The 27,368-nt window shown below is 35.2% G+C and overlaps 1 protein-coding gene across 2 annotated transcripts; it reads right to left on the bottom strand.

Annotated features, from left to right (window-relative positions):
• Positions 1-2,452: 2,452 nt before the first annotated feature.
• On the bottom strand, positions 2,453-11,746 carry LOC132640717 (uncharacterized). 2 transcript variants are annotated; one of them, XM_060357448.1, is made up of 12 exons: positions 11,410-11,567; positions 8,535-10,846; positions 8,140-8,448; positions 7,773-7,878; positions 6,752-6,822; positions 6,538-6,668; positions 6,218-6,459; positions 5,221-5,442; positions 4,802-4,894; positions 4,602-4,703; positions 4,166-4,522; positions 2,453-2,837 (listed from the first exon to the last, which is right to left on the bottom strand). In XM_060357448.1, the coding sequence occupies exons 2-8, from the start codon at positions 8,918-8,920 to the stop codon at positions 5,278-5,280; spliced, it is 1,410 nt and encodes a 469-aa protein (XP_060213431.1). In that variant the 5' UTR covers positions 8,921-10,846; positions 11,410-11,567; the 3' UTR covers positions 2,453-2,837; positions 4,166-4,522; positions 4,602-4,703; positions 4,802-4,894; positions 5,221-5,277. The 2 variants fall into 2 exon arrangements, with proteins under 2 accessions (XP_060213431.1, XP_060213430.1); XM_060357447.1 differs by lacking the exons at positions 2,453-2,837; positions 4,166-4,522; positions 4,602-4,703; ... (1 more) ...; positions 5,221-5,442; positions 6,218-6,459 and having other exon boundaries at positions 6,591-6,668; positions 6,752-7,689; positions 11,410-11,746.
• Positions 11,747-27,368: the final 15,622 nt, after the last annotated feature.

Raw genomic sequence — 27,368 nt, 5'->3', positions numbered from 1 at the left:
GTGAAGGGAGGCGGAGATGAAGGAGAAAGGAAAAAGGGGGCGGAAATGAAGATAAGGGAACGTTTCCCTTATTTTGCTGAGAAATGAATTGGACCCGGTCCATTTGTGGACCGGGTCAAATTTTAGACTGGGTATTTCAAAGAACGGACTATTAAATTAAACATGGACTGATCTAAAAATTGAGATAAAAAGTATGGTCTAGTCCAAAAAATATTAGGAATTAATCGGACTTTGGTTTGGGGTCCGGTAAGTCAATATACGGACTAAGTGCAAGAAATAGTTTGGCCTCTAAATTTGAATAAAAGACCCATTTTGATTAACGATGTACTAAGGGTGCCAGAATATCACCTGGTACGAAAAAATGTGTAATTGTAAAAGACCCGGATAATAAAGTTATATCATGTCGCAAAGACCGCGCAATAATATTTTAACAATAAATAAAGCTATCATTTTAAATGTGCGAAAAAAATAAAATGCGATGCGTACGCGGGAATTGATAAAATGTCGATAAATGCCAGTTCAATAATACTAAATAACAGCAGCAAATAAATAGCGGTAGTGATACTGTTAATAACAATAATGATAATGGTAATAATGACAACGTTGATGATAAATGGTGATAAAAAACAATAATAGATATAATAACAATAGTAAATAACAAATATTGATAATAAAAAATGATAATAATTAATAAAGCTAATAAAGATGATAGTAATTAATAATAAATAATAAATAACAATTATTGAAAATAACAAAAATGATAATAAATTAACAATAATAGGGGTAATAATAAAATAATAATGATGATAATAATAAGAGAGATAATGATGATAATAATAATAATAGATAACAATTATTGATAAAATAATGATAATAATTAATAATGAAAATAACGATGATAATGATGATTAATAAATTGATAACAAATAACGCTGATAATAATGATTAGTAATAATAATAATAATAATAATAATAATAATAATAATAATAATAATAATAATAATAATAATAATAATAATGAAAATTGAAATAACAAAAATAATAATAATTAATGACAATTAGTAATAATGGTAATTTAAGAATAATAATAATAATAGTAATTATTATTAATAATAATAATAATAGTGATAATAATAATAGTTGCAACAGAATAATGAAACGCTGTTATTGATAGGGACTAATAACTATAGTAAACATAATATATATTATTATTATTATTATTTTTTATTTAAAATATTAGAAGCGCAAATATATATTTTGGAGGAGAGGCGGGACAAAATTGGGTGTCAACACATTCTACATGGATATTTGGCAGCTTCCAAGCCTAAGGAGCAAAGCGGATAAAGCTATTTTTCTTGTTAGTTAGAATCTTCTACATAAACATGAAGGGCTTCATATTTTGTACAATGAGTTGTTTGTCCCCTTCAAGTTATTTCTTGACATGTTGTTCGCTCAACCTTATGTATTTCTGGAGGTCTTAGTCCTTGTACCCCTCCATTTCTATTGTTGGTTTTATGAAATATACAAGGTAGGGGTCATGCCAAACCCCCAGCATTCTATGATCATTGATTAGAGGATGGCCGGCTTAAAACAATAAAAAAATTAAAATTAAAAAAAAAAAACAAAAACAAAACCAAACTAAAACTTGGAATAGCACTTGCTTGATTACTCTAAAGTTATTTCTCATTCAATAAATGCTTTGTCATGGATTTGAGAAATATTTTGCATTTGACTTCATTCGAATGACTTAGATTGGCTATGAACATCACCATGATGTGATAAAAATAGATATTTTGAGCTATAAATGTTATGTGATTTATTTTTGGAAGTTCTTTGTGACGATCAGATTGGCATTCAGATAATTGTGTTCATTACCATGCAACTACATGTGCATGTGTAGCGACGTAGACTAAGCTAAGGCTAAAGCTGAGGTTTGCGGGCTAAAGTCCCTTAAATTTGGGTAATTGATTGATACTACTAGTAGAAAGGCTAAGTCGACTCATACAACACTACTTGAAGCCTCCTAAGAAAACAAGGCAAAGGAAACTGTTAGGTTACATATGCTATATATTATATATATTGGAAAAATAACAATTTTAGTGCATGTGTTCACTACAGGAAAAAACTTTTTCCCAGCAGTTTGTTCCTCTATTTTGCGACGGTTCAAACTATCGTAGTATAAAATTAGCAGCAGTTTAGATCTGTCGCCTGATATGGGGTCATAAAACTTTTTTCCGGCGATTTAGATGAACCACTGGAATAACCGCAACAAATTACTAAACAACAGCGGTTTGGTTTGGTTTAGCAGCGGTTTGTAACTGATGTAAGATTCTCGACGGTTTATATTCATTTTTACAGCAGTTTGACCTATAAAAATAAAAATACAATAGCAGCATTTTCCAATTCAATTTGTGGCGGTTTGACAACATTTTTCTGTAGAATTTGCCCAATATTTTTACATATTCCAACCTATAACAACGTAGCAATTCTATAGAAAAAGTACTTTAGAGAATTCTGAACAAAACAATTTGCACTACTAAATACAAAGGCACATGGACAAAAAACCCTCAAATAACTAGAATAATAGGTTCAAAAACAAAGCAACATAGCTCCAATTTGGAGAATTCTTCACAGAACAATTTCTATTTGTCCAACTATAAGACCCAAAATCTGATAAACTGGTGCAAAATCCACAGTTCCAGAAAAACAAAGTTCATTGCTAACAAAATTAGAACTGGAATTCATCACAAGCTAAATCCAGGTTGAACATAGCATGATTAGCATCGCGGTGGGTTTCAAAATTTGGATGAGGAAGATGGTCTTGGCCTGTTTGAAGCCTGAAAATATAAACATAAAAAACAAATAAGAACAATAAGGAATAACACTTTTCAGATAAAGAATAACCTACTACTTGAGTACCACAAAGTTTAAGACTTTTCTCTTGAGGAGAATTTATTCAAGTATTGTGTAGAAGGATTCCAACATGAAGAAACCTATTAGTCTTTCTTCAAACAACAGCCCCATTGGGATTTCATCGAACTTGGAGAAATTAACTTCATAGAGAAATACTACTAAATATTTTTGGCCATTAACGCATACCGCAAGATCAATGCTAATTAAACTTTGGGAAAAATAATGAAGCTTTCACGAGTCTTTCTGGTAGAAGATTTTGTTGATTATAGATATTACATAACGTTCATCTGACATAAACAAATTTACAGCTAGATTCTAGATGTTGGTCATTAGAATTTGCCAAAAAACTAGAAAAATCAAATTTCCACAAGCACAAAGTTCTCTGCATCGATGCAAAGAAACATTTGAGTAGTTCAAACTAGTGTCTTAACAATGAAAAATGCCTATGCCAATAAGCAGGAAACTAAATATCGTGCTGTAAATTTCTTCTGGAATTTTTATGTGAGATACCACTAGACTACATGCCTTGGTAATCTTGGATTACTAATTGGTGGAATACCAGACCATCTACGAAGTTTGAGTGTGAACCAAAAGCATACTAAATACTTTGTTGATTAAAGTTATGACTACTGTGACCTACAAGGGAATCTTTTTCTTTAAAGCCAACAAAAGTCAAGATATATTCACAGCATGGACTCTCCATTAGGCTGACATGGAATTTCAATCAGGCTGTGCTGGTAGAGCAGCCAACTATCTCTTGTGGTAAGCTGTTTCCATATGATAAATACCAAGAACCTTCCTACTACTATAATCTACACCATAAAGAGCAACTAACAAAAATGGAAACCTGCATTATAGTCCTATAAACGAACCCCCTTTTATTCTTCTGATTATGCCCAACATTGCCACAAACTCATTACCAAAAATGGAAAAGATAGAAACCATGTAGGAAAAAGTATGCCATCTTTTTTCTCTTAAAAATTAGTGGGTGGTTATAAGACTAAAACAATGAAATGAAAAGGAAAAAAAAAAACAGTAGCACAAGCTTTACATGAAAAGTCTCCCTTCCCTGTGCTTGGAAACAAAAAAAATATGTATTGCTACCAAAAATCCATCAGTTTAAGGAAGGCCAAAAAGCAGATAAAGATAAAAACCACCACATTTCAGCACCCAAAAACTAATCTTGATTCCAAAACAGAGAGTGAGATAGAGATAGAGAGTGAGATAGACAGAGAGAGAAGGTAAAACATACCGTCGCAGCACTACCCATATCAGTCAACTCAGCCGGCAATTCCATTCCTTGTTGGACTATATATCTTGTTAGAAAGTTCTCAAGAGCTCGCCTTCTAGATCTCTCACTTTCGACCACTGATTGAAGCTCCTGCATCTTCAACTTCATCTCCTCCATTTCATGATCTCGATTAGCTTGTGTTGAAGATACACCATTAAATTGATAGGCTGTTTGGCCAAACACTTGAGTAGGTGTCGGCCCAAAACCCACTCCTCGAACCCGACCAGCGTGTTCCTTTCCTAACACTTGTGCAAGTGAATCAAATTCTGAAATTTTCTTTGACACGCCATCCTGACTTTCAATCCTCTCTATTTGCTCCTACATAAATTTAGTATCAACCATTAAATAAGAATTTTTATTTTAGGTATATAAAGAAAATTGATCAATTATTGCTTACACCAATAAGCTTGGCTGCTTCATTCATATATGTCTAGTCTTTTCGTTTGTGAGTCAAAGGCCACAACTCTCCTCTACTCATTGGTCTCCCACGTTTACGCTCCTACATTATTATGACCACAATCATATATTTAAAACTATAAGACCATGAAAAATTTGAAGAACAGGAAACAAATAACTTGAGCTTTTTAATTGACAAACCTCTTCAGCCTTTCTCCTAGGTAAGCTTTTTGAATCATTAGTGTGTGTGTAAGTTTGCTTCCGTCGATTTTCAGCATTCTGCTTGCACATCTTCTGCACTTGCATTAACCAAGAATTAATAAAAGCCATAGTTGAATTTTTTTAAAATAGTAAACAGACTTTAAAAATCAGTTGCTAAGGTATATAATAAAGATTAGAAAACGGCAAGCATCAGAGAAAATAGTGCTCTCTTCTAAAAATAGGTAACTAAAACAGTTTAAATCAGAGATATGTTCTCTTCTAACAATAGTGTTCTATTTACAAGCTGAAGTAAATAAATTAGCTAATCCAGGTAATTGAGGGGGAACTCAGCTCTATTTGGCTCTTAAAACCATTTGCAAAGCTCTATTAGTTTGAGATTTGAAGCTTAAAGAACCCACCAAATAATATGTTACTTGTGTTTTCTTATCCTTGCGGTATTGAAGAAACCATGTCCACTAGTCAAGATCAATTCCACCAGGACGTCTTGCAACATTTTCCTCAAAAGTCAGTGACTCTTTATAAAAGCGATGATAGAGAGAACATCTAGTATTTTTCCATGTCTTTCCAATACTCTTCATCATATAGTCTCTTAATCGACCATCCTCCACAAGAATCTTCTTCTGCATGAGACAAGATATCATTAAACAAGTTAGACATCTATCTTCATGTTTGGGTGCTCCTTGATTTATCATGTATCTCTCTAACATTGTATTTATCTTTAATTGGCGTACTTATTTACGATGTTGTTCATAGATAATTGGGAGGATCATCCACACTATCTTTTAGAAAAAACTTGAAAACAAATTCAGTCAATAAAGGATGTTAATATGTTTCCAGAACAACAAACACAGGATAATATATGGGAAAAAAAAGATAATATATGGACAATATCAGGAGTTTGGTATCAATCTTATTTTGTTTGAATATAGAAGTTACGTTAGAGCTGCACATGTATATACCTTAAAATTTCTCAACTTTCATGTTTATGGAATAGGATTAAAATGAAAGACACAGAGTCAAGCACTTGATGGAGGAGATAGAGCAATAGTGAAGTCACAGGAAAAACATGCAGAAATCATGATCCATATTTACTACATGACATTGAACAACTTCACATTCTTTTTCTAAAGCAGCATATCAAGATCCACTGTCTATACACAGCAGTGCCAAGTTAAACAATTTCCAAGTATATCATACAAGCAGATCTTTTTCCACTTCCTTGTGGACTCAAATAAAACTGTTTCTGAATTCTATAATCTAATATTTGAAACATTGAGCGAAGAGAACTTGGGTTCATTTAGTTACCGCAGTATCGAAAATGTAAGACGATATCAATTTTCTATTCAGACATTCCATATTTCAACAGAAAAATACAAAAATATAATAATAGTGCACCTGTATAATGTCGTCATATACGCTATTCTTGTAGTTAACTGGAACCTTACGCCATGACTTGTAACACATAGGAAATTTAGAAAAGTCAAACCCTAAATCTCCCATGAAGCCACCCAAGAGACCACCTACATCATCTATTGGTTGGCCAAGCTCATTGCACAGGATGATAATTCTTTTACCCGTAGGAAGTGACCAAATATCTCGCAGCTTCAGTCTTCCTTCTGTAATGGTACCACCCTCATCTAGAACAAAAATGGTTATATTTTAAATAATATCGTTGTCAAGCAAATCGAAAGTACAAGAGTAATAATGATGCTTACCAATAAGACTGCCAATCCAATATCTCTTCTTCTTACTTGCAGTAGTCTCACTAGAAGTAGGAGGGACATCATCATCATCCGATGAATCAGATTCAGATGAAGCATGCTCAGGCCCATGTGTCGGTGGCATGCTAACATGATCACTACCATTAGACAAAGTTTGTGATGCAGAACTAGCTTCAGGTGGTGCAACCTTAAAGCGTTTACACCTAACCTCATGAGAATTTGCAGAAGTGATCTCTGTATCAAGTGGTGTAGCCTTGAACCTTCTTGGCCTAGCCATTGCTGCAAATATAGGTAGAAAGTTAGTAACACATAATTTTAGCAACAACCAATTAAAAAGCAGAGGCTTTAATAGAGAAAATTGAAGTCAAAATTAACATCAAGTGTCCAGATAGAAGTCTGTTATACAGGTAGAGGAACTCTAATTAAATGTGCAACAACCAGTTTGGATGAAGCAGTGTTCATTTAAAACTTTTAAAATCTGGTAATCATATTTCTAAATAATATTTATCTTCATCTTCTATTTTCATCCCTTGTCAATCGTAAATCTTGATCGCCATTAGGAAACCGACTACCCAGATCTTCTTGTGAAGAAGAAATGATATCATAAATGAACTCTTCTTCTGTTTCTTCTCCCATGTCATACAAGTCTCTTGGTTTTAGATGAACAACAACACTCCATTGTTTTTCCTTTTCATCATCAACATAATATACAAGTTGGGCTTGTGATGCCAATATATATGGCTCATGCTCTTCCCGATCACCAAAATGTATCAAACGGGAAAAATTAACACTCGTAAATCCCAACTCATCTTTTTTTATGCCTTTATCAGTAGTGGTATTAGCCCATTGACACTTGAACAAGGTAACTGTAAATTGACCATTGTAGTTCAATTCTATTATGTCCACCAATTTTTCGTAATATGGAACACCTCCAACTACCATATTGTTATCACGGTTGCTTGCATAACTTCTAGTATCAAATGTACTAAATACTCCACAGTTTTGAGTTTTCAGCCCCTGCTCTCGTGATAGAGTTCTAAATTTGAATCCATTGACATTGTATGAAGTAAATCTCTTAGCTTCTTCATGTGGTCCAACTGCAAGCCACCTAAGTTCCCTGGAATGCTCGTTGACGTCATTCAAAATCTGACATTGAGAATGAGCCATATAAATTCATAATTGATTAAATCTCCAAAGTAGGAAGAAAATATGACATAACTTTCACTTACTCGCTTTTGAAACCAGGAAACAAATTCTTTGTGCACAATTTTATCTATCGTAGATTCCGATCGAGTTCGACTCCTTAACCTTCTCTTTGTTTCTGTCCTAAATTCCCTGTGTAGAAAATAAGTTAACAAAATATGGAGTACAATTGTAATCGCACTTCTGTAATTAGCCGGTTAGTTTGATTAATTTCCGGTGAATTAAATAGCACAAATCAAAGCAACAGTAATGAGTGGGTAGGAAAAACAGTTAGCAGCAACAGCAGCTATAAGAATCAGTGATAAGAAAATAATGAGCAGAGAGAAATCAAAGCCAAAAATCAAGAAAACTAAGACTTGAACAGACCAAATAATTTTTTTATAATTTACTTACTGGATAAATGGGTCAACTGCTGGACAATTAATTAACACATGACGATGTGCTTGTTGCTTCTGCATTGGTGGTAGCTTAAAATATGAACTCGCTACTGATTTGCCAATTTTTGGGAACATAGTTTCCTTTTCATGATATCCAACATCATCAGGTTTATCATCCACACGCCTCGGCCTATTCATTCTTGTCTTAACATCTTCAAAATATCTTGAGCAGAATGTTAAAATTTCATCTACCAAATAACCTTCAGCAATTGAGCCTTCAGGTTGCGCCATATTACGTACAAAAGACTTCAAATGCCCCAAGAACCTGTGTGATTAAACAATTACTGATTTAGACAATGCAACTTATTTAGCTAAACAAAGTGGATAAACAACTTAGCAAAATAAGGTTACCTTTCAATAGGATACATCCATCGATAATGTACCGGGCCACCATGTCTCACTTCATCAACTAAATGAACAACTAAGTGAACCATGACAGTAAAGAAAGATGGAGGAAATATCATTTCTAAATGACACAAAGTGAGAGTGATTTGATTCTGGAGGTTATCAAGGTCCATGGGATTCAACACTTTAGAACATAACTGCCGAAAAAATGATGAAAGATCAGCTAAAACTGCAGACACTAAGCCATGTAATGCATTCCTCAACGCTATCGGCAATAGTTGCTGCATAAGAATGTGGCAATCATGACTTTTCAACCCAAATAATCTTCGTTGCTTCACATCAACACATCTCAAGATATTGCTTGAGTAACCATCTGGAACAACCACATTCATTAAAGTCCTTAAAAAATGTCTTTCTGTTCATTTGTCATAGTAAAAATAGCAGAGGGATAACCTCTATGCTCATCAGGCCAAAGATCAGATTTTATGCCCATTGATTGTAGGTCTTTTCGAGCATTAACGTGATCATTTGACTTTCCAATTTCATTGAGCAAAGTATTTATCACATTGTCACACACATTTTTCTCAATATGCATTACATCAAGATTGTGACGCAATGAGTTAAACTCCCAATACGGAAGTTCAAAGAATATACTTTTTTTTTCCACTGTGGATAATCACTTTGGATATTCTGTTTCCCACGTCTTCTTTTTTTCCTATTAACTTCAATTATTGGCGTTTTTCCAAAGGAAACATGCAGATTCTCAACTTGTCTTGAAATGTCTGAGCCTGATAACTGTACAGGTGGATTTCATTTGTCAACTGTACCATCAAATCGGACCTTGGCCAATCTAAACTTGTGACTAGCATTTAGAAACCGACGATGGCCCATAAAGCACCATTTTCTACTATGTTGAAGTCGACAGGGTATGGTATCGATATTACACGTGGGACAAGCAAACTTACCATACGTGCTCCACCCAGACAAAATACCATATCCTGGAAAATCACTAATTGTCCACATCAATGCTGCTCTCATTTTGAAAGTTTCAGTTGACAAAGCACCAAAGGTCTGAACACCATCCCACAACTCCTTCAATTCATCAATCAAAGGTTATAAGTAAACATCAATATCATTCCCTGACATTCTCTTACCTGGAATTATCATTGAGAGAATGAAGTTAGACTGTTTCATGCATACCCAAGGAGGGGTGTTGTACGGAATGAGAACCACTGGCCAAATGCTATGATTAGCGCTCATATGTCCAAAAGGATTGAACCCACCACTCGCTAAGGCAAGACGAACATTACGTGGATCTTGAGAAAATTCAGGAAATGTGAAGTCAAAAAATTTAAATGCTTCAGCATCTCTTGGATGCCTCAATAAGCCATCCTTATGGCAATCAACACTATGCCATCTCATATCAGTAGACGTCTTACTAGACATGAACAACCTTTGCAGTCATGGAATTAGAGGAAAATAACGAAGAACTTTTGCAGGTTGCAGTGTCTTTTTTTTTATTTGCTTCAAGATCACTGGAAAAATTTTTCTTAGCATTAACCTTCCATCTAGATGTGCCACATCGCTTGCATTCTTGTCTTTCTTTATCTTCTCCCCTATATAACATGCAATCATTTGGACATGTATGTATTTTCTTATAACTAAGACCAAGTTTTTTAATAGTCTTCTTGGCCTCATAGAATGACTTGGGGATCTTTGCATTCTCAAAGGCATCATGTAACAACTCTATTATCATCGTCATGGCCTTATCACTCATCCCACACATGCACTTAATGTGATAAAGTCTCACTAGAAAAGACAACTTTGAGTACTTCACACACCCTTGATAAAGTTCTTGTTCCCCATCCCTCATTAACTCATAAAACTCTTTAGCTTTATCATTTGGACCATCAGATAAAGGCAACATGTCATTTTCGCCTTCGGTTACTGGTCCATGCGATGTGTCATGTTCTTGGTTTGCAGGTTGTCCATAGAAATTGAAAACATCATTAACCATGTCTTGCATTGGATTATCACGAGCGTTAATATGTTGACTTTCATGTCTAGTGGTTGAAGTTTCTCCTACATCCTTCTCACCATGTAATAACCAAACAGTGTAACCTGTCGGAAAAGGGCTGAACAACAGATGATCGAACACCTCTGCTCTTGTCTGATATAGTCTAAACCCACAACTAGAACAAGGACACTTAATCCTATTATCAAATGACACATTAGAAAATGCAAAGTCTAAAAATATTTGTAGCCCTTTCTTATACTCAAGTGTAGTACGAGGCTTCAGTATCCAACTCTTATCCATCCTAAATAAAGGAGAGATTAAATATTCAAACTTAAAATCGGATTTCCTTGACAAATGTTCAAACAATTCAGCTAGCACAAATTCAATCACATGTATGAAAATACTCAAAATGTTACTACATTATAACAGTTAGAACCTTAAAAATCACAGAGATTGAAATTTCCAGAAGAAAAACAGTTTTCTACCAAAATTTCCTTGACAGTTATCTTAATTTAAAGTTTTCCGCCAATCGAGTGTTGACAGAAAATAATTTTCCACCAATTTTACCAACTCAGTCCCAATTTGGCCATGCATGAATCGAGTGAAAACAATCAAAATTAGAACTAAAATTAGAACATTAGGGAAAACAATCAAAATTAAAACCCTAGAAAACAAGTTAGCAGATTTCACACGAGCAAATGCAAACTGATTGTTTAGCAGATTTCAAAATTATTCGTTCGTTTTGAGAATTAGGGAAAACAATCAAAATTAAAAGGCCATTTCCCACGAGCAAATACACATTAATCGATCTACCTAAACAATCAAAATTAGGGAAAACAATCAAAGTTTTGAGAAACAATATACCTAAACAATTTCACACGAGCAAATGCAAACTGATTTCAGATTTTGAGAATTTTTTTAGAGTGAGAGAGTGTGTGAAAGTTATGGAGTGAGAATTTTTTTTTAGAGTGAGAGAGTGTGTGAAAGTTATGGAGTGAGAATTATGAGTGTGAGAGTATATTTCATTCCCTGTGTGTCACTGTTTTACTTTTGTGTTTTAGTTGTGGGCTCCACCGTTATATTTGTTAAATATTTTAAAAGGCCAAACCGCCACAAATCCAAATGAACTGCTGCGAAAAAATATAATTTACGTAAACCGTCGAAAAATTAAAATAAAACTGCCGGGAAATTATGCAATTTATGACTGTTGTTGAACTGCCACGTCAAACGACGGGAAATTAATATCTAGCAGCAGTTTAGCTAAACTGTCACAAAGAAACCGCCGGTAAGACCCGCTTTTTTTGTAGTGGTTATCGTGTTATTCCTTTTTTAATGCATATATTATTTAACTAAGTACATTTAACTTTTAATTAAATAAAATTTGCTACTTTTTCCCTTAAGCTAACAGTGTTAACTTTTCAAATTTTATTTTCTTTATCTATTCCGCTAGAAAAAATGAAATAAAACAATAAAGACAATTACGGGCAGGGGAAAGGACTTGATGAAGGGTATCTTCTTCTCCTTTTCCAAATGAAAATACAAAAGGCAAATAATTGCAGCACTAATGGAATTGTGGTCTTTTATTTTCCCCTTTAGAAGTGTAGATGTGAGCTTCGTTAGTGTTTTATCCAAATACTATTCTTTCTGGGCAACAACTCAAGAGCAAGGGCGGATCAGAGCTAGAGTGTAGAAAGCAAGGTCGGTAAAATTTAGTAATTTTGGTTTAAATTATATGCTTCCTTCGTTTCAATTTATGTGAATCTTTTCGGAGTACATGGGTCAAACTTTATAACTTTGACCATAATTTGACATAGATTTATCAAGTTTGTAAACATAAACCTACATAGTTAGAAACTACATATAAGTACTATAAGTAATGATAATTTATAATTCAAATAATTTGGAAAAAATGTAAGGAAAACATGGTCAAAGAACCACCTCATAGACTCCACAAATAGTAATAGGTTCATATAAACTGAAACAGAGAGAGTACTTGTCTTGAGAAATTCAAATTATTAATTTAGAATCCAATAACTTAAAAAAAAAAAAATCAAACTCATAAATTTAAAATTCTGATTCTGTCTCTGCTCAATAATCAAACACAACCTTATGTTCTTCGCTCATCAGTAACTCTGTTTTAGCAGCTAAAAGAATGAGGGATGAGATAAATATTAGTATATAAGCTAAAGCTAAGCATGATAGTCTAATTCTGAAAGAAAAGAAAAAGGGAACATATCAAAAGCTATTATAACGTCCATTAGGTTGAGGAATTGAAATCACATACTTAAATCTGCTTAGATACAAGGATTAAAAAATCCTAATTTTAATGTGCTGACTTGCTTCAGCGATCCACTATTTTCGTAAGGTGCATGTGCAAAGAAAAAAAAAATTGAAACCCTATCCAGAGCATTTACGATATGTGTGTGCTTACTAAGATTTTGGGGTTTGGATCACCACCTCTAGTACATCTCAATGCAAGTCTGGATTGCTGCCACGTACTCTTATAAAATTTTAATTGCATCTTTTGCAATTTACCCATCTCGTAAAACTCATTTTCTCTCAGAACACACAAAACACGAATAATTCCTCAACAAAGAACTTTTATCATTCCATTTCTTTCTCTCCATCCAGAGAGAAACTTTTCTGAATTATGCACAATCATTTTCTTGTACCCAATTCCACCGTAAAAACCCAACTTATTTTCCTTGGAGAAACTAAAATAATCTATTTTTTACTGTTGGATAAATCAAATAATGAGTTTAGTTTTGCTGGAATAAATAGAATTAATGTAATTTAAAACGCAAATGGAAGCCATTGGAAAATTTGTTGCTTCCATTTGTTGAAAATGCTCCTTAGCCTTCTTCTGAAGCTGCAGCTAAGGGTGAGAGAGATGTTTGGGACATACTCCCCCGTCTCAAATTATTTGTTGTTTTTTTTATATGCTCCTTAAAAAATATTAATTAGGGGATATTTAATTAACTTTACCCTTATTTATTTCTAAATTATAATTTCTTCCCATTAAATGTTTACTCTATTTATATATATCTCTATTTATGGAGATAGAGGTAAAATGGAGAAAAAAAATTAATTGTGCCTTGAACTTTTAAAATGACAAATAGATTGAGACAACTATTTTTAGTAACCATAACAAATAATTTGAAACGGAGGGAGTAAGAAGTTGAGACGATGTAATGAAGAAAGACCAAACATAAAAAGATAGATGCTGATTCTATTGGATCCGACTCCTCTCCATTACCCTTTCTCTCCATTTCGTCAAGTACACATCTAGATGAGAGACATGTATTCTATTTTATTTTAAAAGTCAAGATTTAATTACACTAACAAGTATAATAACCATAGTTAAGTGAATAAATTTTAGAAAACTACTTTCCAACTTTGATAAGAAAAAGATATTCCCACAGACTTTGTTACCCATTAATATTATTAATTTCATCTTATATATTAATAAATGTTAACTATGCGACATTTAAGCTTAGGTTCGAACAACTTTCTGTAATTTATTTTTGAAATATTATGTTGAGAAACAAAACAAGGGAAGGATTATCAATGTTGATAAAAAACCATAAAATAAAAGAACTGGAAAAAGAAAAGGCGAGAGGGCATAGAATTACAAATGTGAAATACCCAAATTCTAAAATTCAAGGAGAAATTGATTGCTGCACATGCGCGGTGGCTACTGTAACTGACGGGAAAAAAAAGAAGAAATATGTTCTTTTAAAAAAAATACTCTTTTATCTTCTTCTTTTTTGTGAAATAAAAGAAAATATTCTTCTAAATCCAAAATGTTATCGAAGACTACTGTTTATCAGGCTAAACAAACACGTTGTTAAGTTCATCTTCTATATTTTAATATTTGAATATAAAAATATAATATGAATTAATGATATTAATGTGTACCAAAATTTGTGGGAAATTTATTTTAATATCAAATCTGAAGAGTAGTTTTTCAAAACTTATTCACGTAACTATGGTTATAATACTTGTCAATGTAATTAAATCTTGACCTTTAAAAATTAGATAGGACACATGTCTCTCATCTAAATGTGTACTCGACGAAATGGTGAGAAAGGATAATGGAGAGGAGCCAGATCTGATTCTTTCCCAAGAACGAAAAGTTTAATATGACACGTGGCTTAAATCTAAAGTACCATTGAGAAGTACCGGAGGAATTGGTACTGGAGGGGATCTTTACCCAAGATTTTGTATTAAACTATACATTGTAACTCCCTTGATAAGGAAATTGTACAATTTTTCTTTCATAATTGTACATATGTTGGTGATCGGATTTTTGTTTATAGTTGAAAGTTAAAATTGGGCGACAAATAACTTGTTTGGTCAAGCTTCTGAAGCGAAAAGTGCTTAATTTTTTCTTAAAGTGCTTATTTCGAGAGAGCTGAGATGTTTGATCAAATTTTTAAGGGAAAAAAAAATGTACCAGTAGTATAACTGTTTTTTAGAAGTTGAAAAATGTAGCTTCTCCTCATAAGTAGTTCTCAAAACATTTCGGCTAGCACAAATTGCTTCTCTAAATTGACAAAAATAAATTTATCAAATTATTTAGCCAGACACAAATTTTTACTTTCCAAAAGTGCTTTCTCTAAAGAACTTTTGACAAAGAGTATTTTTCAAAATAAGCTGATCGTTAAAACTTGACCAAAGACACTATCAAACAGTTTATTACTTCAGTGATTCAAAAGTTACACATGCCATACCTATAATAATTGCTTGCTTATAATTAACTTATCATATTTATAGAATTCACATCTGATATGATGATTAACAACACTCATTGTTTTCAAGAAACTATCTGGGATATGGAAAATAATTGCAATCACAAAATTAATATGAAGAAACATAATTTTATTAATAAACAATGTGGGTACAATTCTGTTTGTTTCCTTGATTCTTCTCTCTTGATTATCTTCGTGATTCGAGGGCCATTAATATCATATTTCTCGAACGTAGGATGATTTGAACTTCCTTGTGATGTATTTGATCGCCAAGAATGTCGGGCAACACTTTGATATTTTGAGTTGATTTTGAGGAAAATCGCCTTTTGTCACGATATCTTGATCTCTTTTTGAATACCCAAGAATTTATGGGATATTTAAGATCTTGATCTCTTTGTAAATACCTATGAGTTAATTATGAGATATTCGAGATGCTTTTTCAAGGGAATGTTTCCCTTTATATATATATATATAGATGTAACCTAGGGTATAGGGTAGAGTAGCCTCTAAAAAATCCTAACGAACCTTAGAATTTAACGATGGATTGGTCTCGTCTTGTAAAATCCTATTTAAAATCTGGTAAAATTTCAATGTATACACTCATCCATTAGCTAGGTTAACCAATTCCATAGGTTTTTCCTTTTTTTTATCTAGCTCATGAGTCGAGGGTTGTCCTTGCCTAATGTCGATAGAGCAAAAGCTTTGATTTATCCCTACCGTAGCTCTATAAAATCGATCGTCTTGCTCCCTTCCTGAAAGTCCTCCATAGAGGTGACGTACTAAAACGCAAAATCATAGTAAATTTAACTTGACGGATTTGGCCTTTAATTTAGTAATCATATTAAATTGCAAATATTGTGTATCTATTACATCTTTAATTCTCACATGTGCTATTCATAACAATTGATCATGTTAGATCAAGTCAACACATTATATAACTAATTTAATTAATGTACAAGCAAATTTTGTGTATCAATATAAAGTGTAAAGAATATTCATGTAATTGTAAAGAGCATTTATTTAACTTAATAGAAATGAACTACCAAGATTGATGAGATACAATCAAATAACGTTTGTGTACTTTCGGTTTAGTTTATTTTACTTGTCATGTTGTCTTTTGCATGGTTTTTTAAGGACACGTGAATTAGAATTATAATTTGACTAATTTACCTTATTCATTATTTGATCTCCATTTGATATTAATCTCTTTTCACATTTATTAGAGTAAGAATAAAAATGAAAAAGTAATTAAATTCTATCTTATTTTAAAATATAAATATTTTAAGTATATTTATTTTAGTAATCATAATAAATAAATGACATGGCGGAATAGAAAATACAACAATTAAATATCTAGATTAGATCTCAGGCTAATATAAGAAAAAGAAAGAAATTGTATGTATTTGCCTACTAAACCTTTTGAAGAAAGTAGAAATTTGATTTTCTATTTAAATGAAGAACTATTATTTTAATTTTTGGTAAATATTTTTGGTTTAACTCATTTTACTTGTCATGTTTTCTTTTGCACGGTTTTTTAAGAAAAAGTCAATTAGAATTATAATTTCACTAATTTACCTTATTAATTATTTGATCTCCATTTAATATTATTTTTTATTTTATGACATTAATCTCTTTTCACATTTATTAGAGTAAGGAAAAAATGAAAAAGTAATTAATTCTATCTTATTTTAATATATAAGTATTTTAAGTATGTTGTTGTACAATAATTTTATTTGCTCCCACTAATGGATTGATACACATGTGGCAATGAATCCATCATTATTGATTTAATGAGATACTTTGGAAATTACATAAATATTGTTTGATTTTTTAATATGAGATGCACTTTTTTTGTTTTGACATTGTTTGTTTTTTTAATATGGGATTCATTTTTTTAATATTGCTTGATCTTGTTAATATGGAGTCCACTTTTTTAATCCACCATTATTGATTTAATGAGATACTTTAGAAATTAATTGTTTGTTTTTTTAATATGGGATTCATTTTTTTAATATTGCTTGATTTTGTTAATTTGGGATCCACTTTTTTAATCCATCATTATTGATTTAATGAGATACTTTAGAAATTACATAAATATTGTTTGATTTTTTAATATGGGATGCACTTTTATTTTTTGACATTGTTTGTTTTTTAATATGGAATTCATTTTTTTAGTATTGCTTGATTTTGTTAATATGGGGTCCACTTTTTTTTTGTGAGTTTGGAGATGGCGGTTCAAATTTTTTTTCTTCTTTTTTTTTAAAAAAAATTGGTTGGTATTTAGTTGGGGCCCACACTTTTTTTAATATTGGTTGATGTTTAGGTGGGGCCCACACTTTTTTTTTCCGGGGGAAACGACGACGAAGCATGGGTGGTCTATGCCCGTGCTGCGCACGGGCCCAACACTTTAGATTATAGTGTATCTATGTTTATGTAGTTGTATTTGGATAGTGATAATATATATATATACACGAAGCATGGGTTTTGTGCTCCGTATCTAAAACTTTATTATATTCGTGTTTACTACGAAAATTTATTAATACTTTTTAAAAGAGAAGACTTTTTTAAAAGAAAACTATTTTCCTCTCTTTGAGATAAAACAATAGCAATATTTAAGCATCAATTGATACTTTCAATTTTAATTCGATTAATTTAAAGGTGTAAAATACTTATTATTTTTTGTCAAATTTTTATTTGGATAATTCTAATTCAAATTATTAAATTAATTTTACATGTTTGAAACGAAACAAAGTAGAAATTGATTTTCTATTTAAACGAAGAAATGCTATTTTTAAATATTTGGTAAATATTCTCGGTTTAGTTCATTTTACTTGTCATGTTGTCTATTGCATGGTTTTTTTTAAGGAAACGTGAATTAGAATTATAATTTGACTAATTTACCTTATTCATTATTTGATCTCCATTTGATATTAATCTCTTTTCACATTTATTAGAGTAAGGATAAAAATGAAAAAGTAATTAAATTATATCTTATTTTAATATATAAGTATTTTAAGTATGTTGCTGTACAATAATTTCATTTGCTCCCACTAATGGATTGATACGCATGTGGCAATAAATCCATCATTATTGATTTAATGAGATACTTTGGAAATTACATAAATATTGTTTGATTTTTTAATATGAGATTGATTTTTTTTTTTGACATTGTTTGTTTTTTTAATATAGGATTCATTTTTTTAATATTGCTTGATTTAGTTGGGGCCCACACTTTTTTAAATATTGGTTGATGTTTAGGTGGGGCCCACACTTTTTTAAAGATCTTTCTTTTCTTTTTTAAACTTCGTGCCTAGTCAAATTATATCACATAAATTAGGACAAAGAGAGTACCTCTTAGTAATATGATTATGGAATTTTTATTATAGAAAGTATTATAATTCAATTCATTGAAAATATCAATAAATTAGTTTACTTAGTCTGCTTCTCCCATATATGACTTTCTTAGTTTGGTTATGCAATTGAAAGATTTGAAATACACCTTCTCCTACCGAGTTTCATGCCATCATCTCTTTCTAAATTCAATTATTTATAAGTACGAATTTGAAATAAATAAAAAGGATTTACTAAATAGATATTGTTAATGTAGAACTAAATTTTGCCCAATGAAAAAGGAACACTGTGTAGCCCTTGCATAAAGCAAATTAACAGTTAAAAGAGGAAGCACCAAAATGATATAAAATAAAACAAAGTAGTAATTTATTTGAACTGTAATCCGTATATTTCTGTGACACCCCAGCTTAGGAGGAAAAGTCCCACATCGGCATAACACAGGAGAGGTGCTGGGTATATAAGTAAGCATGCCTTACCTCCTAGTGACGCGTTTTAAAGCCGTGCGGGCCTAGGCCCAAAGCGGACAATATCACTAGTGGGCTGGGCTGTTACAGATGGTATCAGAGCCACTCCTGTGTCAGCCTTGTCGATGGGGGGCTAGAGTTCAACTGAGTTTAGGCAAATCCCGGGTAGGCGGGGCAAACCTCAGTGTTGAGTCTAGGCAAATCCCATGCGGTGGGGCAAACCTCAGCGAGGACGCTGAGTCCATAAGAGGGGGTGTATGTGACACCCCAGCTTAGGAAGAAAAGTCCCACATCGCCATAACACAGGAGAGGTGCTGGGTATATAAATAAGCATGCCTTACCTCCTAGTGACGCGTTTTAAAGCCGTGCGGGCCTAGGCCCAAAGCGGACAATATCACTTGTGTCAGCCTTGTCGATGGGGGGCTAGAGTTCAACTGAGTTTAGGCAAATCCCGGGTAGGCGGGGCAAACCTCAGAGCTGAGTCTAGGCAAATCCCATGCGGTGGGGCAAACCTCAACGAGGACGCTGAGTCCATAAGAGGGGGTGTATGTGACACCCCAGCTTAGGAGGAAAGTCCCACATCGACATAACACAGGAGAGGTGTTGGGTATATAAGTAAACACGCCTTACCTCCTAGTGACGCGTTTTAAAGCCGTGCGGGCCTAGGTCCAAAGCGGACAATATCACTAGTGGGCTGGGCTGTTACAGATGGTATCAGAGCCACTCATGTGTCAGCCTTGTCGATGGGGGGCTAAAGTTCAACTGAGTTTAGGCAAATGTCACGCCCCGAACCATGGCCTGGATGTAACACGGCACTCGGTGCCTGACTGCATGTGACCGAGCGAACCACATGGCTTGCTGAATTATCATGATACATGACATAAGCGGAATATAACGTGAACGCATGATGAGCCTTTATAAAACATGGTAAGTCATAATGCTTAATAGAATACTTGTTTAAACATGAGTGAGCCAAAATGGCTATACGACTCCAAATGTCTGACATGACATAACTGACTTGTCTAGTCTATGAAACCTCTATCATGAGTCTGACTGGAAAACATACCTACTGGGACAAGGCCCCCAGCATACCTTGGATGCATAACTAATCATAAAACCAAAAGTTAACTAAACCCCGAATGAGATGGGGCTCACCAATAAGCTGGTACGTGCAGATCCTAATGAGCGGAGGTGTCGTCCTGTAAGTTCGTACCTGCATCGTGAAATGCAGGCCCCCGGGCAATAAAAAGGGGACGTCAGCACATTGAATGTACTGGTATGTAAAACAACTGAAAGAAATAACATGGGACATGGAATAACATGATAAGAACTGAAACTGAAAACCTGGACATGAACATGAGTGCATACATGTATATATATATAACATGGTAAAAATATCATAAGTAGGGAGAGCAATAACTTATAACCGATCCATGGTCTGGTGCTTGCGTCCCGCCAGCAGAACACTCAGTCCTTGCCAGGGAACATGAGATTTAATAAAATATGAAAGGATCCAGTCATTATGAGAGATCGTCCGGGACATGGGTGGAGCGATCCTCATCCTACGGTGGCTACGTAGTTTCAGGCTATCTGAAGCCCTCCTCGGTAATTAATGCAACTCCCAAAACATGAACATGTAAAATAGTGGCACTTGCTGCCCATGGTATATCATGAATCGTAACTTGCTTGTACATAGTATTCATGATCATAACTTGCTTGTACATGGTTTTCATGAATCATAACTTGCTTGTACATGATTTTCATAAATCATAACTTGCTTGTACATGGTTTTCATAAATCATAACTTGTAAATATAGTTTCATAAGATAACTTGTCATAGTCTTGCAAAACATGTTTTTGATGCATGAGTAATAACAATAGTTCATAATCATATATATATATATATACTTGATTTGAAAACATGCTTGTAACTTGCTGGATAAAATCATAAAGTTTCATATAAACATAATGAGAACACATGAGGAAGAATTCATGATTCATGGATTGAGCTAGGATTCCTAATAACCGTAATAGAAGATTAGGAATACAACAACGAATATAGATACAAAATTCATGTACATAAATACGGGCTACCAATATGTTGGGTTTAATGCCCTAAGATTTGAACTTCATGAATATCAAGGAAACGAAGCATGGGGAAGAACATAGAGATTCCCATATGTGGATCGAAGTTCTACATACCTTAATTGCTCCAAAACTTGAATTAAAGACTTGGATTTTGGAGAAGATTTCCTAAATCTTGATTCTTGAATCTTGAGATGGGTTTTCTTGAAATCCCTAGATTAGGATTGATGATTTCTTGTTTAGATTACAAGGATATATGTTAGAATTGAGTTGGAATAATTAGAATGGACTTACCTTGGTGTTCTAGATGTTGGAGGAGAGTAGGAGGTCGTTCTAGGGTTTGAAGGAATGAAAAATAATGAGTTGAACTGATATGGATGAATATATACTGTCCTGTGAAATTGCAATTTACGTTCTGAACAGTGCTGGTCGTAAATTCAGTTTACGGGTCGTAAACTGCAATACGGGCCGTATTTTGCAATACGGACTGCACTGCGTCTCTTCAGTAAAATGATCATAACTCTTTGTACAGATGTCCGTTTGACCCCCGTAAGATACCGTTGGAAAGGTATTTCAAGTATATACAACTTTCATCAAGGAAGTTTTCCCAAATTCCAAACACGTTTTGAAATACAGGCCGTAAAGTAAAATACGGTCCGTATTTAACCATATGACCTCAAAATGTCAAATTCCAGAATGTTCATAAATTCTTGGTTTTAGTTTACGGGCACTGTTCATGGTCGTAAATTGGAATACGACCACTGTTCATGGGCGTAAACCACCATATCACAACTGAACGGAAAAATTTCAATTCCCACATTCTTTATCTGATGTTCTAAGTCTAGGATCGTGGTCAAAACTTTCGTTAAAGGTACGGGGTGTTACAATATCTCCCCCTTGGGATCATTCGTCCTCGAATGATGGGTCATGGTTAAGGATATAGATGGACATGGCTTGAATACATGGACTTGAAGAAACATGACATGGAACATGGAAAACTGACATGACATAGTTTCATGAAAACATGAGTGCTAAAACGTGAGACATGAATAGAGAATACATGAACTTGGACGTGAAACGTGAGGCATGAATACATAAGGGACATTATAACTCTTCTCCAAAATGTCATTAAGCCATCATTAATTCGATACTTGTAATTCTTGCCCGACACACAACATATACCTTGATTTCCTTAACAACTTTCGTCTCTTACCTCAATTGTCTTTTAAATCTCATTAGAATCATTAAATATTACTTCTTACTCGTCAACATATCGTATACTTCATACCATTTGTGGTTCTATTCGCGGTACGCTAACGGGGAAATTTCCAAGGTGTAACATTCTCCCCCCTTTTTGGAGCATTCGTCCTCGAATGTTAAACATTCGGGATTCTACGAAAATTTCTCCAGAGTTTCCCCTGTAATATGGCACTACCAACCTGTCACAACAACCCATAATATCATTGCCTCACAGGGCTACATCACAATAGCACTATAAATCGGCCACACACGACCAAAAACATGAAAAGAAAGCTTACATACCTCAAAATCTTGGTGCTTCATCATAAATCTCTTCTGCGGGCTGAAACAAATGCGGGTACATGGATTTCATATCCTCCTCGGCTTCCCATGTAGCTTCCTCAACTTTCTGACTTCTCCACAGGACTTTCACTGAGGCTACTTCCTTAGTTCTCAACTTGCGAACTTGACGGTCAAGAATGGCTACGGGGATCTCCTCATAGGTGAGGCCATCCTTAACTGTTATAGTATTAGCAGGAACAACCAACGATGGGTCTCCTATATATTTCCTCAACATGGATACATGAAACACTGGGTGTACAACAACCAAATCTTGTGGCAACTCAAGTTCATAGGCTACTAGACCAACCTTTCGTAGAATTCTGTAAGGTCCAATATATCTGGGACTGAGCTTCCCTTTCTTGCCAAATCTCATAACACCCTTCATGGGTGAGACTTTAAGGAACACCCAATCGTCCACTGAAAATTCTAAATCCCTTCGTCTCATATCTGTATAAGACTTCTGGCGACTCTGAGCCGTTTTCAAACGCTCCTGTATTAACTTGACTTTCTCCATAGCCTGATAAACCAAATCTGGTCCTAACAACTCTGCTTCACCTACTTCGAACCAACCAATTGGTGATCTGCACCTTCGCCCATACAGAGCTTCAAATGGTGCCATCCCAATACTAGCATGATAACTGTTATTATAAGAAAACTCAATGAGAGGCAAGTGATCATCCCAATTACCTTTGAAATCCAAGACGCATGCTCTCAACATATCCTCCAGAGTCTGAATAGTACGCTCTGCCTGGCCATCTGTTTGTGGATGAAAAGCTGTGCTGAGGTTCACCTTGGTACCTAATCCTTTCTGAAAGGATTTCCAGAAGTTCGCGGTAAACTGAGTACCACGGTCTGAAATAATGGACACTGGGGTCCCATGCAATCTGACAATTTCATTAACATACAATTTGGCATAATCTTCTGCTGAATATGTGGTCTTGACTGGTAAAAAGTGCGCCGACTTGGTAAGTCGGTCAACGATCACCCAAATAGAGTCATGTCTCTTAGCTGAACGAGGTAGACCTGATACAAAGTCCATATTGATCATTTCCCATTTCCAGACAGGAATATCAATATTCTGAGCCAAGCCACCAGGCCTCTGGTGTTCGGCTTTCACTTGCTGACAATTCGGGCACTTAGCTACAAAATCTGCCACATTCCTCTTCATATCGTTCCACCAGTAAATCTCCTTAAGATCATGATACATCTTAGTGGAACCTGGGTGAATGGAATACCTGGAATTGTGAGCTTCTGACATGATTCGTTCTCTGAGCCCATCTATATCTGGAACACACAATCTACCTCGGTACCTCAAGGTACAATCATCTCCCCCCCCCCCCCCCCCCCCCCCGTTCGAAAGCCATCGTCTTATGCTTGTGAATCCCCTCTTTCAGCTGCAACAAGTAGGGATCATTAAACTGTTTTTCCTTGACTTCCACGACTAAAGAGGAAAGAACCCTATTCTGAACAACCACACCACCATTCTCGGAGTCCAAAAGTCGAACTCCAAGATTGGCCAAACGGTGAACTTCCTTTGTCATAACCCTCTTATCCACGTCCATGTGGGCTAAACTTCCCATGGAACGCCGACTAAGAGCATCAGCTACAACATTCGTTTTCCCCGGATGATAGAGAATATCTACATCATAATCCTTAAGCAATTCGAGCCATCTCCTCTGTCTAAGATTTAGCTCCCTTTGCTTGAAGATGTACTGTAGACTTTTATGATCTGTGAAAATATCAATGTGCACTCCTTATAAATAATGACGCCATATCTTAAGTGCAAAAACTACAGCTGCCAACTCTAAGTCATGAGTCGGATAATTCTTTTCGTGAACTTTGAGCTGATGAGATGCATAAGCTACAACCTTTCCATGCTGCATTAAGACACATCCGAGACCAACTCCCGAAGCATCACAATAAACCACGAACCCTTCAATTCCCTCTGGCAAAGTCAAAATTGGAGCAGAAGTCAATCTCTTCTTCAACTTTTCAAAGCTTCGCTCACAAGCATCTGACCATTGGAACTTAACTTTCTTCTGAGTCAACTTAGTCAATGGAGCAGAGATAGAAGAAAATCCTTCTACGAAGCGTCGATAATAGCCTGCCAGACCCAAGAAACTTCTTATATCAGAAACTGAGGTGGGTCTGGGCCAACTCTTTACGGCGTCAATCTTCTGAGAATCAACTTTAACACCTTCACCCGAGATCACATGGCCTAAGAATGCTACTGATTTAAGCCAAAACTCACACTTTGAGAATTTTGCAAAAAGTTCGCGATCTTTAAGAGTCTGCAACACAATTCTGAGATGTTCTGCATGATCGGCCTCATTACGGGAATACACCAAAATATCATCAATGAAGACAATGACGAATAAATTGAGATAAGGTTTGAAGACCCTGTTCATAAGATCCATGAAAGCAGCTAGCGCATTTGTCAACCCAAATGACATAACAAGAAATTCAAAATGGCCATAACGGGTCCTGAAAGCTGTCTTCGGAATATCAACTTCCTTAACCTTCAACTGATGATAGCCTGTTCTGAGGTCAATCTTGGAATAACATTGGGCACCCTGCAGTTGGTCAAATAAGTCATCTATTCTAGGAAGAGGGTACCTGTTCTTAATGGTGACCTTGTTCAGCTGACGGTAGTCTATACACATACATAAGGAACCATCCTTCTTCCGGACAAATAAGACTGGCGCACCCCAAGGCGAAACGCTGGGCCTAATAAACCCCTTATCAAGAAGATCTTTCAACTGGGCTTTTAACTCTTTTAACTCTGCTGGGGCCATTCTGTATGGCGGAATAGATATCGGCTGAGTATCGGGAAGTAGATCAATTCCAAATTCAATCTCCCTGTCAGGAGGGACTCCTGGAAGATCTTCGGGAAAGACCTCTGGAAATTCATTTACAACTGGTACGGACTGGAGAGTTGGAGTCTGGGCATCTGAATCCTTGACTCGAACTAGGTGATAGATATAACCCTTGGAAATCATTTTTCTGGCTTTTAGATAAGAAACAAATCTACCCCTGGGTACTACTGAATTACCCTCCCATTCTATGACTGGCTCATTAGGAAACTCGAATCTTACCACTTTAGTTCTACAACATACTGTGGCATAACATGAAGCTAACCAGTCCATACCCATAATCACATCGAAGTCTACCTTTTCTAATTCCGCTAAATCAGCTATGGTTCTGTGGTGATAGACTAAAACTGGGCAACCCCTATACATACGTCTAGCTATGACTGATTCCCCAACTGGGGTGGACACCTCAAAGGGTTCATACAATTTTTCAGGTTCAATACCAAACTTCTTAGCAACAAAAGGGGTTACATAAGATAGGGTGGACCCTGGGTCAATAAGGGCATATACTTCCAAAGTGAAAACTGTGAGTGTACCTGTGACAACATCTGCTCTAGCCTCTGTATCCTGACGACCTGTCAATGCATACAAACGGTTCTGACCACCGCCTGTATTGCCGGACCTCGATAGGCATGAAGTGGCCAAGGAAAGCGTCAACGAACTCATCCCAAGTAGCAGAAGATGCATCCTCCCCTCGAGATTGTTCCCATGTCTCATACCAAATTTGAGCAACATCCTGCAGTTGAAAAGCACCAAACTCTGCTGCCTCAGTCTCAGTGACATGCATAATACGAAACACTTTCTGTAGGCCATCAATATAGTTCTGCGAATCCTCCTCAGCCTTAGTCCCTGTGAAAGTTGGAGGTTTCATTCGCAAGAATTCCTGAGTTCTTGAACTATTTGACCCAACACTAGCACTTAAGCTAGGGGCTGATTCTTGTCGCTGCGCCTGGTTGGCAACGATCTGAGTAAGTAGCTGGATGGCTCCTCTCATATCCATGTCCGAAGTGTTAGGAGGTGTAGCTGTAGGAGCCGTGGGGACTGCTGTTTGAGTTGGAACAGTCTCTTCGTGAGCTACTTCCGCGGCAGCCCTTTGGCTGGTGGTTGTGTTTCTCTTCTTGTAATTTCTTTTGTAAGGCATTTTCTGAAAACACGTACACGCACGAATTAGGAAGCCATCCTAAAAATACTGCTCTAACTGCACGATCTAGAATATGAAAGAAATGAGACAATCCTGAATGTCTTGGTGGTCAACTATTTATATGTATGGGGCCCTCACACATATAAAAGTGACCCCACTGGACACGGTTTCATAGACTCCCTAAGGACACTTGAACCTAGGCTCTGATACCAAGCTTTGTCACGCCCCGAACCATGGCCTGGACGTAACACGGCACTCGGTGCCTGACTGCATGTGACCGAGCGAACCACATGGATTGCTGAATTATCATGATACATGACATAAGCGGAATATAACGTGAACGCATGATGAGCCTTTATAACACATGGTAAGTCATAATACTTAATAGAATACTTGTTTAAACATGAGTGAGCCAAAATGGCTATACGACTCCAAATGTCTGACATGACATAACTGACTTATCTAGTCTATGAAACCTCTATCATGAGTCTGACTGGAAAACATACCTACTGGGACAAGGCCCCCAGCATACCTTGGATGCATAACTAATCATAAAACCAAAAGTTAACTACACCCCGAA

This window comes from Lycium barbarum, chromosome 5, assembly GCF_019175385.1.
Source record: "Lycium barbarum isolate Lr01 chromosome 5, ASM1917538v2, whole genome shotgun sequence".
Classification (NCBI taxonomy): domain Eukaryota; kingdom Viridiplantae; phylum Streptophyta; class Magnoliopsida; order Solanales; family Solanaceae; genus Lycium; species Lycium barbarum.
Note: the sequence above shows the minus strand (reverse complement) of the source record. Positions and strands in the feature narration are given on the sequence as shown.